Source organism: Lissotriton helveticus, chromosome 5_1, assembly GCF_964261635.1.
Source record: "Lissotriton helveticus chromosome 5_1, aLisHel1.1, whole genome shotgun sequence".
Taxonomy (NCBI): Eukaryota; Metazoa; Chordata; class Amphibia; order Caudata; family Salamandridae; genus Lissotriton; species Lissotriton helveticus.
This window is the reverse complement of record NC_136065.1, coordinates 1,271,607,302-1,271,622,992: the sequence shown is the minus strand read 5'-3', so window position 1 is coordinate 1,271,622,992 and position 15,691 is coordinate 1,271,607,302. Positions and strand designations below refer to the sequence as shown.

The window sequence follows — 15,691 nt, the reverse complement described above, 5'->3', positions numbered from 1 at the left end:
ATAGTTAGTGCAACTAACTATATATGGAATTTCAATGGTTTTGTGTGAGTAAAATAAGGTTTTCTAAATGCTAATTCCTAACTATATATGGTCTATAACCTATGGTTTTTTCAGTGAATTTTCAAGGTTTTGTAAATGCTAATTCCTAACTATATATGGTCTATAACCTATGGTTTTTTCTGTGAATATATATATATGTATATATATATATATATATATACATATATATATATATATACACACACACACACACACATACACACTGCTGAGGCCGCTTAAAGGTTTAAGGGAATTCCTGTAGTACGTCTGAAATAACCTTTCGTTTTATTTTCACATTACAGTGAAAGAGAAGAAAGTGAAATGGACCTTACAAACAGAACTATTGTAATTAACTTCATTCTTGTGGGATTCCCCGGACCTCTGCAAACACAAATTTTCCTCTTCATTTTGTACTTGGTTATCTACTTCTTCTCTATCACAGCAAATGTCCTGATAATTGTTGCTGTCAAGCTCGACCGGCGCCTCCACAAACCAATGTACTTCTTCATCTGCAACTTCTCTTTCCTTGAGATCTGGTTCACTTCCACCTTCATACCCAAGATGCTCTCTGACCTAGCCATGCAAGACTGCACCATCCCAGTCAACAGCTGCATCGTGCAGTTCTATATCCTCTTTTTCCTGGCAGGCACCGAGAACTTTCTGCTGGGAGCCATGTCCTATGACCGCTATGTGGCCATCTGCAGCCCTCTACAATATCCTGTCATTATGGACAGGCAGACCTGTCTTTTTCTGGCCCTTGGCACGTGGACAAGTGGCTGCCTGGCTCCTCTTGCGCCAGCCATTTTGATCTCCCAGTTGCACTTCTGTGGTCCACGGCAAATTGATCATTTCTACTGCGACTTTGCTCCTCTTATCAGCCTTTCGTGTACAGACATCTTCCATGTAGAAGTCACTTTCTTTGTGGCTTCGTCGTTCGTCATCCTGAGCTGCTGTCTTTTCACATTGGTGTCCTATGTCAATATCATCATTGCCATCCTGAGGATCTCGTCCAGCGTGGGGCGGCGGAAGGCCTTCTCCACCTGTGCCTCCCACCTCACCGTAGTCAGCATCTATTATGGGGCAGTCATATTTATGTACGTCCGGACCAGCGCTAGGGCCAATTTCCAACATGAAAAATTGGTATCCATCTGTTACTCTTTTGTTACTCCAGTGTTAAATCCCATTATCTACAGCCTGAGAAACAAAGAGGTGAAGACAGCCCTGAGGAAGGCAGTGGATAGATTGAAGATCAATGTCTAAATGTTCTAATAGTTGGCAGGCAAAGAAAGTACTCGAATGTGCCAGCAGTCAATAAATGTCAATTATTGACAATGTCAATTATTAGGAAGGGGTGTGTTTAGGGCGTCCCTTCCTAATACCAAATTGAATCGCTATGTATGAATGTTTCTTGACCGCAATTGCGGTCGCAAAACATTTGCATTTTACCACCTACTTCAAGTAGGTGGTAACCCATTCGCAAATGGGAAGGGGTCCCTTAGGGACCCTTTCCTCTTTGTGAATGTTTGTAAAACTATTTTTAAGAGCAGGCAGTGGTCCCACAGACCACTGCCTGCTCTTAAAAAGTGAAAAGCAAACTTAATTTTTCGTTTTGTAAAACATCTCGTTTTCCTTTAAGAAAAACGGACTACTTTACAAAAAATAAAGATTGCTTTATTGAAAAGCAAACAGGGACATGGTGGTCTGCTGATCTCAGCAGGCCACCATCCCCGTGATTTTTGCGATTCCTAGGGGGTCGCAAATTGCAACCTACCTCATTACTTGTAGGTGATTTGCGACCCCTTAGGAATCGCAAAAGGTGTACTATACACCTTCATACATTGCATTTTGCAATTTCTTAATTGCAAATCCTTGTGATTCGCAATTAGGGAATCACAAGATACTAGCTACATACATCTGGCCCTTAGTCTCTTGTTCACCAAGGACAAAGTCCTAGAGTAAGAACAACTTCTTCACACCCTAAGAGATTTTCTGTATCTGTGAGAACTATGGGCCAAATGTACGAAGCATTGTCCTGCTCGTAAATGGCCCATTTGCCTTTGGGGTAAAATGCTTTTCGCCATGTACTAACCTTATTTTGCGAGCCACTAACCTATTACCGACTCACAAGCTAGGGTTTGCGAGTCACTATTAGGAAGGGGCATGTTAAAGGCAACCCTTCTTAATAGGGAGTCACACTGGTATATAGAAATGTTTTGTGACCGGAATGCGTCGCAAAAAAAACACAGTTACCACCAACTTTAAGTTGGTGGTAAGTCATTCGCAAACCGGAAGGGGTTCCGAAGGGACCCCTTTGTAAATGGTGGCACCCTTTTTTTTAGAGAAGGCAGAGGTTCTCCGGACCACTGCCCACTCTAAAAAAATTAAAAGAAATCTTTTCATTTTTCAAAAATGCATCTCGTTTTCCTTTAACTTTATTCAAAAAGCAGTAACAGACAGCAGACCACCATTCCTTTGAGTGCCAACTATTCCCAATGGTTTGCAAAATGCGAACTGTCTCATAAATATTCATGAGGCAAATTCATTTGCAACCCATTGGGAATAGCAAACAGGTTCTGAGACACTTTGGGCCACATGCATCATGCATTTTACCCCTCACATGCAGAATCGGGCCATTTTCGACCGGTAAAATGCATTTTGGTATGTAGGAATTCCAAATTGCAATTTGGTAACATATTACCAAATCACAATTTAGAATCGCAAATGCATACCGATTCAATATTAGGAAGAGACGTGTTTAGGGCGTCCCTTACTAATACGGAATCGCAGCGGTATATAGAATTCTATCAGATCAGATTGGGCGCACCCTGTTACCCGCCCTGTGAGCCCCGCTTGCCCTTCTTTTCCCTACTCCCTCGCTCTTGTGCTGCCCTACTTCATGGCGGGATCAGATTCACACCCTGGGTAGTGAATAGCAGAGAACAGCAGTGAGCATGCAACAACGTCCTCCTCCAAAGGACACATTCAGCAGTATCCCAGCACTAAGTGTCAACACAAAGAAGTGAAGAGAAGAGAAGCATTTCCATCAGTAGAGGCGCACAAAGCGGGAAGCACAAACCACAAAGCTCACCGCGTGACCTATTTTTCCGCTTACCTTGATCTAGCCGTGAGGGGAATGGCTTCCTCTACACTTGGGTGCGCCATGAGGGGAACTGCTTGCATCGCTCGTCTTCTTGCCTGTTGACACCGCCGTGAGGGGAACGGTAGATAGGAGGATCCACACTGCCCACAGTTCTTTGCCTGGCGCGGCCCGGTGATGCCACAATAGCAACGCCTCTTCCCTCTCAAAAGCGCCCCCCCCCACGCAACGCGGGTCGCGCATGGGCGTCGCCCGGGCCAAGGGCGGGCCCGTCCTTGCCCGTCATCGCCTAAAAGACGCTGGGCTGGGCCACCCCCCTAATTTCTGGAATCTTGGGATCTGTTTCTACTTGCGGAATTTAAGGTACTGTGAGTTCTACTAAAGCCCTTTGTAGGCCCGACTGTTGCTGTATTTACTTTTATTATTTCTGTGATGGCCCCACCTATTCCTCCTCTAGGTGCTCAAGGAAAAAGCACTTGTGCAGTGAAGCGCTCTGTTCCTAAGGCCAATCCTCCTTCACCATCAGTCCCCACAGCAATTGACTTAATGCTCCAAAAGGCGATAGGAGTTGTCACTTCTGAAATTGAACTGACTGAAAGACGCCTCTTAATTACGCCCGATTGTTTTTCACTGGCATCACCCCTTTTAACTGATTTAACGAACTCACCTGAACAGAATGTGTGTTAAAATTTGGTTCCATCAAGCATTGAGCTTAGATCTGAGGGTTCCTCTCCCACTGCCTGTATACCAAGGAAAAGGATCCTGGGCAGTAACCGGGGACCCAAATGGATAAAACCAAGGGGAGGGCCCGTTAGAGGTCTTGAGAAGTCAACTAAAAGTGGTACTCCTCAGTCTAACGTTAGTAAGTCCTCGTTAGATCACACTTACCCCCCCTGGGCCCAAGCTCTGATGGTTGGCTTTTTGGCCCAGTTTAGAATGATGGTAAGGGAAGAGATTACCCCTATTCTCCTACACCTTCAGAACCTTGCATCTCTTAAAAATTCATTGCAAACACATCCTAAGAAGGAAGCCACTACTAACTCGACTGGTAGTTTATATAACGTTGGGCCTCCTATTCCCCAGGAACCACTCCTGAGTTTGTCATCCCAGCTACCCAAAGCTGGTAAAGTGCCCCACAAACAGGTTCTTCCAATCTATGAAGTTAGTAATACAACTGTTGGTGGAGGGTCTCCAGCCTTTGATCAAGGACCCACCCGATTATTATGAACCCAAGGTTTTTTCAAGGGGAATAATCCCAAGTTGCCGAAGCTGCCCACTGCTCGCAATACCCAATTTGGTAAAAATATAACTGTTAGGCTCCAAGTGTTTTGCCATATGCCGAGGGGAATGCAGGGGGTGGTGTGATTCAGCAACCTTCTCTCCCTATAACTAACCTCCCCCCTGAGGCTGTTATTTACATAATTATTTTAGCAGGAATTCCGGAACTTAAGGAAGGCCACAAAGAATCCCAGCTAAAACTTCGCAATAAGATTCTGTTTTGGCTGGCAAAAAATGAGCAGTTTCTGTATGATAAGGCAGGTGAGATCTTGTTGGTAATGAGGGTTGCATGGGTGGGCCCATGTGTAATTATCAACTTTAGACATCCAGAAATCCCCCAAAGATTAGTGTTACAATCCTCGTTCCCAATGAATCATCTCACGCCTATCAGAGCCCTTACCCTAGATTTTTTCTACCCAGGTTCCCGGAGGGTGGGTTTCCCCCAGCCCCTCATTGATTTTGATAGACGGGCTAAGAATTTTTACAACACACCCACCACTCTGCATCAAAACTCATCTCTTTTCAGCATCCCTGTATCTAACCGGTTTGCCCCATTGGAGGACGTTGACTGACTGGGAGGGCGGGATGTTTTAAATACCGTTATATTTCCACCCAGGCCCCCTGATCAACCCTCCGTTAAGGGTCCGATCCCTAGTAACCTAGGGTCTGGAACCAATTTCCACATTGGGGACCCTCTAACAAATTTGGTCGAACCAGGGCTCGGTACAACTGAAGGTCACCATCAGTCATCCCTTGTTTCTCCTATATGGCGACACAAGGTGAAGGAAACCATCAATTCTGATGGTGAAAATAGTATTAGCACTTCCTTCGGGCAAGTTCCGGGTACTAAGATTGTAACTGAAAATTGTGCTGGGGTGAAGTTTTGTGGTGTTAAAATTTCTATTTTGTCCTGTAATGTGGCAGGGCTCTCGAATAAAGTGTCCTGCCCCGATTGGGGACTTTTTATAGATACGTTTGATGTCTGTCTTTTCCAGGAGACTTGGTCCAGGGAAAATTTTTATAGGCCAGGATTTTTGTCAGTTAATAATTTGGCCTCGATTGGTGTGAGGGGAAGACCGTTCGGGGGCCTGACCATTCTCATTGGTTCTCATTTGGGATGTACAGTGACACAATTAAATTCCTCTTCGCCAGATCTTCAATGCATTAGACTTTCTTTTATGTCCAAATTCAGTGTGATCCTTATTAACGTTTATTCTCGACCTCCTAGGCTGGGTAAAGAATTTCCAACTTTGGATACCCTAGATAACTTTATCTCTACGGCCAAGGGGGAGAGCACTATGATTCTTGCAGGGGATTTTAATTGTCAATATGAACCGCTCCCGGGCATGAATGAACCCATTTTCAGCACTGAGGACTCCTTATGGTCCATCCCAGATCTGCAATTATCCCCGATTAGGGCATGGACACCATTATCCCTCAAATTGTACTCCATCACTATGGCCCATTCCCTGAGAGCCTGCAATGGCCGCACTAAATCTGATCAAGAGGGTAATAATACTTTTAATCGGCCAAGTCAGTCCTCCCGCATTGATTAGATTTTGGTAGAGGTCAGCACCTGGTCGAGGGTCATTGATTTTGTGGTTCTCCCACGCCAAGACAGTGACCACAATGCCCTGGTACATGATTTAGGGCTCCCCGAGATGGGTTTAAACTTGAGTGTAAGAGTGGACAATCAGGAGACACCGCTATTATCCAATGATAGAAGAATGCTAAAATGGCCAAAGGTGAAAAGATCCCGTGAATTAATGAGTTCCCTTTACCAAGTTGTTCATCGGGCACTCGATGATCTAAGTGGTCTCCTAGTACAGGGGCAGGAAGTGTCTCCCAACCAAATTTATAATATTCATAAAGGTCTAGTGACCACCCTCACAGTAATACTTAACCCACCTATGGTTAAATCAAGGAATAACAGGAAGGCCATTACATGGTATGATTCCGATTGTAGGAAAGCCAAGGGGGCACTCTTGGTTGCAATTAAAGCCATGAATAGACCTTTAATAAAAACCAAGAGGCTTGAGTATAAGAAAGTGCAGTCTGAGGCCAAACAGATCTGGGAGAATACTAAATGGTCCGCTATAAAAAATGCCCTTGGGTGCAGGGATATGAGGGAATCCTCCCAGGGTCTGAGAAATTGCCTTGGTTTGCCTTTATAAAAAAGGAGAGTGTGAGACTAGACTTACCCGGTCTTTGGTCTAATCCTGCCGAAGTCTGTGCTCAGCTGTCGTGCGCTGATTTGGTTAACTTGGACCGCAGGTATAGAATATCGGCTACCCTTGGTAATTCTTCCCTGGGTTTACTTACTGTCCAGTTTTTTAATATGAAAGATGATTACACAGTTGAGCCATTCCTAGATGAGATCTTACCTATTACAGCGAGGAAATATTATCGACAATTTAGATATGGCATACTCCCGCTTAGGGTGTTCTCCTATAAATGGTCGCCTAGCAAGTCAGTAGAATGTCCGGCGTGTGGGGCCAAAGAAGAGTCTGAGTCCCATGTTTTTTTCTTTTGTCCAACGTACAAAATCATACGGCAACGTTGGCTTATCCAACTTTGCAAAAACTTGGGATTTAGACACTATAAAGAGACCCTCAGAATACTCAAGAGTAATACTTCTACCCCTGTTGTATTCTCAGTTTCACGCTTTACTGATGCTATGTGGCGTAGGAGAAGATCCTTATTGTAGAAAATCTTTTTACCTTGTAGAAACCACATAGGAATTGTATATCTGTATATTTTTAATGCTGTACAGTTTTTAAATTGTTTATATTTTTATATATATTTTATGTTTATTGGTCTGTGTTTTTTTTAGCCAGAGTAAATATTAGCAATGTTATGGATGGTTACTATGTATCTTTTATGGTCTGCGATCGAAATAAAGATTATTTGACTGACTGACTGAATTCTTTTGCAGCCCAAATGCAGTTGCAAAATATTTGCATATTACCACCTACTTCAAGTAGGTGGTAACCCATTTGTAAATGGGAAGGGGTATCCAAGAGACCCCTTCCCCTTTGTCAATGTACGTAAAAATTATTTTTCAAGAGCAGGCAGTGGTTCATGAGAAACTTTTAATTTTTCTTTTTTAAACGCAACCCGTTTTCCTCATAGCAAAACGGGAAGCATTTAAATAAAATGATTGCTTTTTTTAATAGCAATCACAGACATGCTTGTCTGCTGACCCCAGTAGGCCAGCATCCCTGTGATTTTAACGATTCTTAATGGGTCGCAAACTATGACCTGCCTCGTTAATATTATTGAGGTAGGTCGATTTGCGAGCCATTAGGAAATGTCAAATGAAACTCACTGAGTTTTGTACATTCAAATATCAATTACCTAATTGTGATTCGCTGAGAATTGCAATTAGGTAATCGCTATTTGAAATAATTATACATGTACCCCTGTTTTACATAGCTGTTTGCGATTTCCTAATTTTGATTGCAAAAAATCATAATTAGGAAATCGCAATCTTGCTTTTTTTGTACATCTGGCTCCAAATGCATGTAAAATATTCAAAAACATCTGGTAACTCAATTCAACTTTAAACTTCAAACTTACTTAACCCTTAGAAAGATTAATAAGATGTAGGTGCCTTCCACATGCCCTAGGTGTTCTCTAGCAGATGCTGGTTTTTACTATATGGTTTGGGGATGCCCAATAATCAGTGGATAATGGAATAAAGTTGCTGATCAATTGATGGTATCCACAAACAGGACAGGACTATTCATCTAGAGGGGAAGTCTCCTTGGCCTCTTTACCCAAACCCTGCAGCTATATATATACAGACAGTAATATTATTCCTTATTCCTTACCACCCTCCCTCAAAGACATAGATGCCTTGTTTCATACCACAGTTCCAGGAAATCACAGAAGCTTCATGGCTCCAAGTACTGCTAGCAACACTGTGTTCTATTATTTGGTGGGGCCTGTGAGCTTCCTATTGCCAAGCGTCATATGTTGTACGCTTGGTTAAGGCATATGCGTGGTCTAGAAGCTGGAATGGGCTGGCTCAGGAACAGGAAGGATCAGGAGGGGACACGGTAAGGTCAGAGGGGCTGGGGCAGGGTTTTGGGGGGGTGAGGGATAGTTTTTAGGGCTGGGTTCAGGGTTGTTTTCAGGGCTCGGTGGGTCCAGATGTTTTTAGGGCTCGAGGGGACAGGTTGTTTTTAGGGCTCAGGGGGAGGGTTGGGGTAGTTTTTAGGGCTTGAGGGGGCCAGGGTACTTTTTAGGGCTCGATGGGAGGGGTTGCTTTTAGGGCTTGAGGATGTCAGGTTCGTTTTTAGGCCTCAGAGGGGCTTGGGTAAACTTTTAGGGCTAAGGTTTTAAGGGCATGGACGTGCCCGGGTACCTTTTAGGGCTCAGGTGGTTCTGGGTAGTTTAGTTTTTTGGGCTCAGGATGGGTCTGATTAGTTTTTAGGTCTCTGGGGGTAGTTTGTGGGGCTCAGGAGGGAGGCTCAGGTGTAACCTTTACCATAAATATCCCTTTACCAGTCATGTCTTTACCACAAAATTGCATGGTAAAGGCATGCGGTGTAAAGGAATGCGTTGTTCAGACACATTTGTGGTTTGGGCCGCATTGTAGAGGCACTCATGTTTTAGCTATGCATGCCTCTATCATACAACCACTTTTGGCAGGTCTGACCTGACAAAACAGATTTGGGGATGACTGCATGTGTGCGGTGCTTGCGTAATTGTGATATGTGCAGTGTAGCAACAGGAATTACAGCACATCTTGGACATGCAGTAGTCACTATGAACTTTCAAGTGCAAAATCTTATCTGTTTAGATATGTTTGCTCTACCCTCAGACTCTAAGAGACACTTTAGCTGAAGGGACGAATTTCACCACTATCGAATGTGATCAATAAAACGTGCTCTTTAATATGGCCAGTCTTCCGGTTCCCTCCTACACAACTGTCTGGGGGAGCAGGAACAAAACCAAACTCGCACTGCATTTCAAAAGATGATATATATTTTTTTCAAGTTCTTTTTCTTGAAGATACGAAGAGACAGTGGCATAGCAATAGAGCGATACAATACATCAATCATCTGCAATACACATTCCTAACTATGCTCCCTCGTGTACCCACCCTACCACTCATTTATACCTGTGTAAAGCACTCTGTTATCTGCAAAGATCTTGTTCGCGCTATATAAAACTTTTAAAATAAAATAAAATAAAATAAACATATAGCAAGCTTCAGTATTACATTGCAAGCAAGTTTCATAGCTTTAGATGCCTCACAAATACCTCCGCTGTAGGCATTCCAGACGCCCCAAATTGAGGACCACTTTTTGGGATATCCCCGTGCAGTGTATACAGTCTTTTCTCTAAACATGCACCGGTCAATGTCAAAAGATGATATTTTTAATGTTGGAATGCACTCCCTGCATGTGCGCCCCTCGACTCACCCAGCACTCTTGACTCACTCACTTCCCTTGCATTTTTACCCAACCCTTCAGGTTAGTATTTTGTGGACACTAGTAATGTAGGAACGGTTCTTTCTTTTTTGTACTTCCAGTTTCACAATATTCTAGTTATTTATTTTTAAAGAGAAAAGCTCAATCGAGCTGTGCACCTCTATTTAAACATATCTGATGTTCTGTTAATTCATTTTCATATACTTCAAATTGGTTGCTGAGGACAGTTCTAGACTTTGCAACAAAGCTATACCGCTTGCCTGGAAAGGCTCCGTCTCTTAAGTTCCTACACCAATTGGAAAAGACTAGTGTAAGAAATTGGGTTACTGGTTGAGGGGGATGATACCTTACTCAAGCATCAACCACATTGTCAGGGCGAAGTCACTAGAAAACCCCAAATTAACCTGTGCTCAACCTTCAGGTAGCTTGGCACAGAGCAGTCAGGCTTAACTTGGAGGCAATGTGTAAAGTATTTATGCAGCAAGCCAAACAGTAATAAAGTGAAACACAACACAAGAAAATTCCCACACCAATTTAAAATATTAGAGTAAAATGTAATAAATAATTGCAGACCAAAATAACAAACATCCAATCAGGGGAACAGGAGACATCTAATTTTAAAGATTTAAGTGAAAATAGCCTCACAAAGCACAAAGTGCCAACAGTGTTTTTTTGGTCGCGCTAAACCGGGACAAAGTCATAAGTTCAGGCTGACAGCGATGGAGTGCTGCCCAGCTACAGGGACCCAGTTAGGCCTAGTGAATAAAAAAACATAAACTCTGGTTGCAGAGTGATGCGCGGTCCCGAGTTGAGGATGCATCATATAGCGGAGCTGATGCACGGTCCTGGTGTGGAGATGTGCCGCACAGTGGTTGATCCGGGAACCTGTAAGGCTGCTATGCAAGATCCTGCATCGTCGTCAAGCTGAGGGACTTGCGTCAAAGTTGTGTTGCGCACCAGTTTGCAAAGAGGTTGCGGGGCTTGCGATGTGGAGTTCGTCATAGTCACAAAAGATGCCGTTGATGAGGGGCTTGCGATGAGAAGGGCGGTGTCGAGGATATGTCGCACAATAGCAGTTCGGATGAGTTGTGGGGCTCCAAAGCAAAGTCCTGAGTTCGGGATCCATTGTGCAGCAGTTTCGATGCATAGTTTTGTGAGGCTATGTATCAGTTCAGCTGGGACCACAGCTGGTCAGGGACAGCACCTTCAGGGTTTTGTTGAGGGTTGCCCTCCTATTTCCTATACCTATTCCTTCTTAAATGAAAATATTTTCTAGATAATCAAGTGGTGCTGCACCGCTACATGTGCTGACGACACACGTTACATAAACTAGTAAACAGACTTGAATGTGGTGTGCACTGTTCACTTTTAACCAAATTCATAAATGTGTTAATCACAATATAAACCACAATCTGCTAGTTACTACATTCTAAAGCATATATTTATTTGTTCATTTTATATTGTTGTTTCAATGCATTTGGTACCATACTGATAGAACCTCATACTTATCAGTCAGGAGAAATAGCACAACCCAATACATCGGTATCTTTTTTGTCACAGGCTCCGGATCAAGGACAACCACCAGCTTAATTTGGGCGAGGGGCAACAGGAGCAACCATAAAACCCAGCGAGGACAAGGAAAAAGGAGGAAAGACACTGCACAGCTGAGTACGGGCATGTTCTTTGTTCCCATGAACTTTACCAATGAATTGTAAACTGAAGCAACATTTTTTAGGTTCACGCTTACCTTACGTTCGTGATTTTTTTTTTACCAACATAGTAATGGACGACCACATACAAAATGATTCAGCGACAAATCGGAAGCTACACCTTTCAAACCTAAGAGAACCTAAGAGTACTTATCAAGCTCCCATTACTCATAAGATGTTAGATACATTCGAAATTATGGTAAAAAAAGACATCAAGAAATTAAACTACAAAACCAGCAGGGGGCAAAACTTGACACAGCATGACAAGAAAGCTATTAGATCCATAGCGAACAATCCCAATCTCACATTACAACCTGAAGACAAAGAGGGAGCTCTTGTAGTAATGGATACAACCTATTATCATTCTAAAGTTAACCAACATGTGGTGGATGAAAGCACATACACGCCATTGGATTGTTACCCTATTACACAACTCATGGGGATATTGAACAAGATTTTACAGAGGGTAGAGGACATGGGATGGATTGATGAAAAGACCAGACTATATTTAACTACGAGTAACTCACGCAGACACAAACTACATAACGATCTGAGGAATCCCCCATTCCGACCCAGAGTTTCGGGATGCGGATCATTATTTGAGCCCCTGCGAAGGTACTGATGGAGCGAGATAGAAAACAGAATTTTGTTTAAACTCGTGAAGTCACATTCCCATAACATGAATAATAATATTAATGATTTGTGATGTATTGTGCTAATTCAATTTAGATTAAACTTTACACATGGGGGGACTAACATGTGTGCTCATAAACGTGCATAAGTGTTGCATCTTTTGTTCGTGCAAAATAATAAAATAATTTATTGTTTTCGTTTTTGTCATTACTAACTGCAGCAAACCTAAAAGAGGCATGTGCTTATTTTGCTTTTCCTTGTCTATGTGATGTCATTTCTACTATTCTAGGTGCACTTAAGTTTCATGGATTCGTGAAGACTGGTAGATATAAACGCTGCTTTATATGTTTGCATTTGCTAGGTAACATTAGACTAATCGGGAGGGTTAATTAATTAGTAAACCTAGGGTGGATACAGAATCAACATTATTTCTTACATTAATACTTTTCTTGTGTTTGTTTATTACTAAAACATAAGTTGCCTGCTTTTGGGCCTAGTTTGCTCGAGTTTGCTAAAGCTGAATTTTACTTCTGCAAAAGTCACGAGATGCCCATTCTGAAAAAGTGTTCGTCAAAGCTGCATTCACTAAGCAAATCTGACGTGCTGTCATCATTTTGTCGGACGTGGCCAAGGTCGGAAAACGGTGATAAAGGACAATTTTGTCAGCTCTAACTTGGCACCCGCGGAAGTGAAATGAACACTGTGAGAATATTATTTTACAATTGTTGCAAACCAAGGAAGCTCCTGGTTGCATTCGGAAAAGACAATGGTCTTTAAGAAATGTGACCTAATGGAAGATTTGAAATATGGGTGACATGTCACTTGTCACTCTCAACCAATGGGACATCGTGGATTTATGAAAACTTTCCTTCGCTTTGATTAGTTAGCATAGAAAGGTATAAAAAGTCATGCCCTTAGGGATGGGCTGGCTGCTGCTTTCTGACTTTCCGATGAGGGTGAAGTGCTGTCGGACTTTGCGTGGAGCACGTAAGAATCCTCAAAGAACTTTACTTTATTTTCCAATTATTTAGCTTAGCTAGGGACTTAAGCTTAGAACTGCTAAACTATTAAAACCTTACTTAAACTTTGTATTTCTTACTTTAACTATATTTTTCTCATGAAGCTTTTCAAACATGTTTACTTTAATGCTAATAAAATTACAATAATAAATTACATTTGAAATACCATAATTTAGTAAATAAATTTCTTACTTTTGACAAACAAGCTGGTCTTGATTATTCAGAAGTGCAGGTTACTATTAGCTAGATCCCATCGCCAAATGGTGGTCGTTTAAATAGTTAGGAATTGTTATAATGATAATATTCCTTCCACAGATGTATAAATTGTATATAGTTTGTAAATAAGGTGTATATAGATTTAATCTGACCACCTGATTCAGTAGGCCCAAATATGTCATGTTTATAAATGGGTCCATAAGTTAGTGTAGAAATTTGTTTATAGGTTATGAAGTTGGGTAGCGTTGTTTATGATATATTTTCTATAGGCCGCTGGATCAATTCTCTGGTAGCAGAAATTGATGGTTGCTAAGGGTAACCAAGGTAATATGTTGGTTGCTAAGGGTTACTAAAGTGTTATGGTATGGAAATAGGATCGATGTTTTAACACATGTGGAGTTTGTTTTTCGTGCTATCTGTAAGCTATACCGGTATAGATTGTGTGACGAGAAATTAGTCACGCAAGTCATCTGTTCTGTTTGCAGTGATATCGCCGAGTATCACAAGTGGTATCGCCGTGTACCATAGTGTTGTCGCCGTGCAGCACAGTGTTAGGGCTAGGTATGAATCTTGTATAGTGAGGGTTTTCTAAGAAATTAGAGCAGCATGAGAATAGGGACAAAGTGCCTTCCATAAAACTCACTGTGATAAGAGTATTAGTTATATCCGAGCTTGAGTGAAGGGCAGAGTAGCGTCGGTACATGATTATCTATAAACAGGTTAAAGTCCTGTAGGGGTACATGTTTTATATCTATAAACAGGTTAGAGTCCTGTACGGATAACGTCGTTATTTTGCTAACGGTGCATGATTTCTATAAACAGGTGAGAGTCCTGTACGGATTTCATGTGTGTTTGAAATTAGGGAATTTTCCGTGTGAAAGTGCGAATTTGATTTGTAATTTATGTTCAAGTGGAACTCTTAGAACTGTCACTTCGCGGTGCGTTCAGAGGAAAACGAGTTCATAATTTTACGTGTTAGAAGGGTGGGGTAAGAGTTACTCTACCGACAATTGAAAATTATCCTTAGTGTGAATAGCGCCGACTATTCCGAAGTGTGGATACTTGAATGTATGTAAACTATCCTAAATAGTGAAACAAACAGATGAGTCCTTATTGTCATTGTTTAAGAATTAATTTACACTGAAAAGTGTTCTTAAAATGGCGCTGTGAAAAGATTTTGTGAAGGAGGGGTAAGCGCTAGGAGCGAGAAGCGAGAAACCGCAGCTGCTGTGTACGTCACAGAGCCGCGCTGGGATTGGGTGACCTACGTCACAAATTATATTCTGATTGGCTCTTAAGTCTCTGACGACCTGTAAGCAGATTGGTCCTTCAGAAAAACTCCATTTTTATTTGTTGAGCAGAAAAGTGACGTAGCTCAACTGTCATTGGTTTGTTAGTGTGTTTCGCGCACGGATTGGTTGCTTTGCGGAACATCCCGGAAATAATTTACGAACGATTTTGTGATTTAGATTTAACTCTTAACAATGAGTTATCATTTTAAACATGTTGAGAAAAAGCCAACATTATTTCAGAAGTTTAAAAATGTATTTTCGCCTGACAAGAAAATCGAAACGCGAGGTGGTAAATTACTTCATAAGTATAAAACGCCTGCAGCGTACATGGAAGGTGAATATGGATATCATACTGTTTTATGGTTTGATAGCTGGAAACGCTATACAAAGAACGACGGTGTTTTAACTTGGCCTGATGATGGTTCATTTAATGTAAAAGTCTTGAGAAATTTACGAGAGAAAATGAATGCTCTTATTCCAAAACCGAGACCAACTCAATTTGAAGCTTTAGTTGAGTGGGAAGATGAGATGTATCAGTTACAAAGAGAAGCTAGTGGAATTAAAAGACCTACTAAACCTCCAGCTTGGAGAAGAGATACTCACGAAGACAGGTTGAGAATGTGGAGGCAGGGAAACATGAGTGAAGGATTGTATTTAATACAGGAAATGGTTATGGGGACTCCTGCTGGAAAATCTATAGAAAGTGAATCTGAAGATGCAGTTATGGAAGAAATATACACTACAGCTAGAAAGAATCAACCTTTGAGACCTCCTAGATCATGGTCTACTCCGGTAGTTTCTACTGAAACTTCACCGAGTGCACCTCCAATTAATGAAACTCCAAAACTTTATCCAAATAATTGTGAAATTATTGAAACTCCAAGAAGACCAGAATTCGATAATGCTCGAAATGAAGGTAGACATTTTGCAATGACTCCAAGAGCAAGGGAAGCTCCAAAAGACTATG

At 41.9% G+C, this 15,691-nt stretch overlaps 1 protein-coding gene across 1 annotated transcript; it reads left to right on the top strand.

Annotated features, from left to right (window-relative positions):
* Positions 1-360: 360 nt before the first annotated feature.
* LOC144752639 (olfactory receptor 6F1-like) lies at positions 361-1,299 on the top strand. The gene has a single exon (XM_078640518.1). The coding sequence runs from the start codon at positions 361-363 to the stop codon at positions 1,297-1,299; it is 939 nt and encodes a 312-aa protein (XP_078496644.1).
* Positions 1,300-15,691: the final 14,392 nt, after the last annotated feature.

Excerpts from the sequence above, each read along its gene's own strand:
- LOC144752639 (XM_078640518.1), top strand. The coding sequence starts at position 361 with ATGGACCTTACAAACAGAACTATTGTAATTAACTTCATTCTTGTGGGA.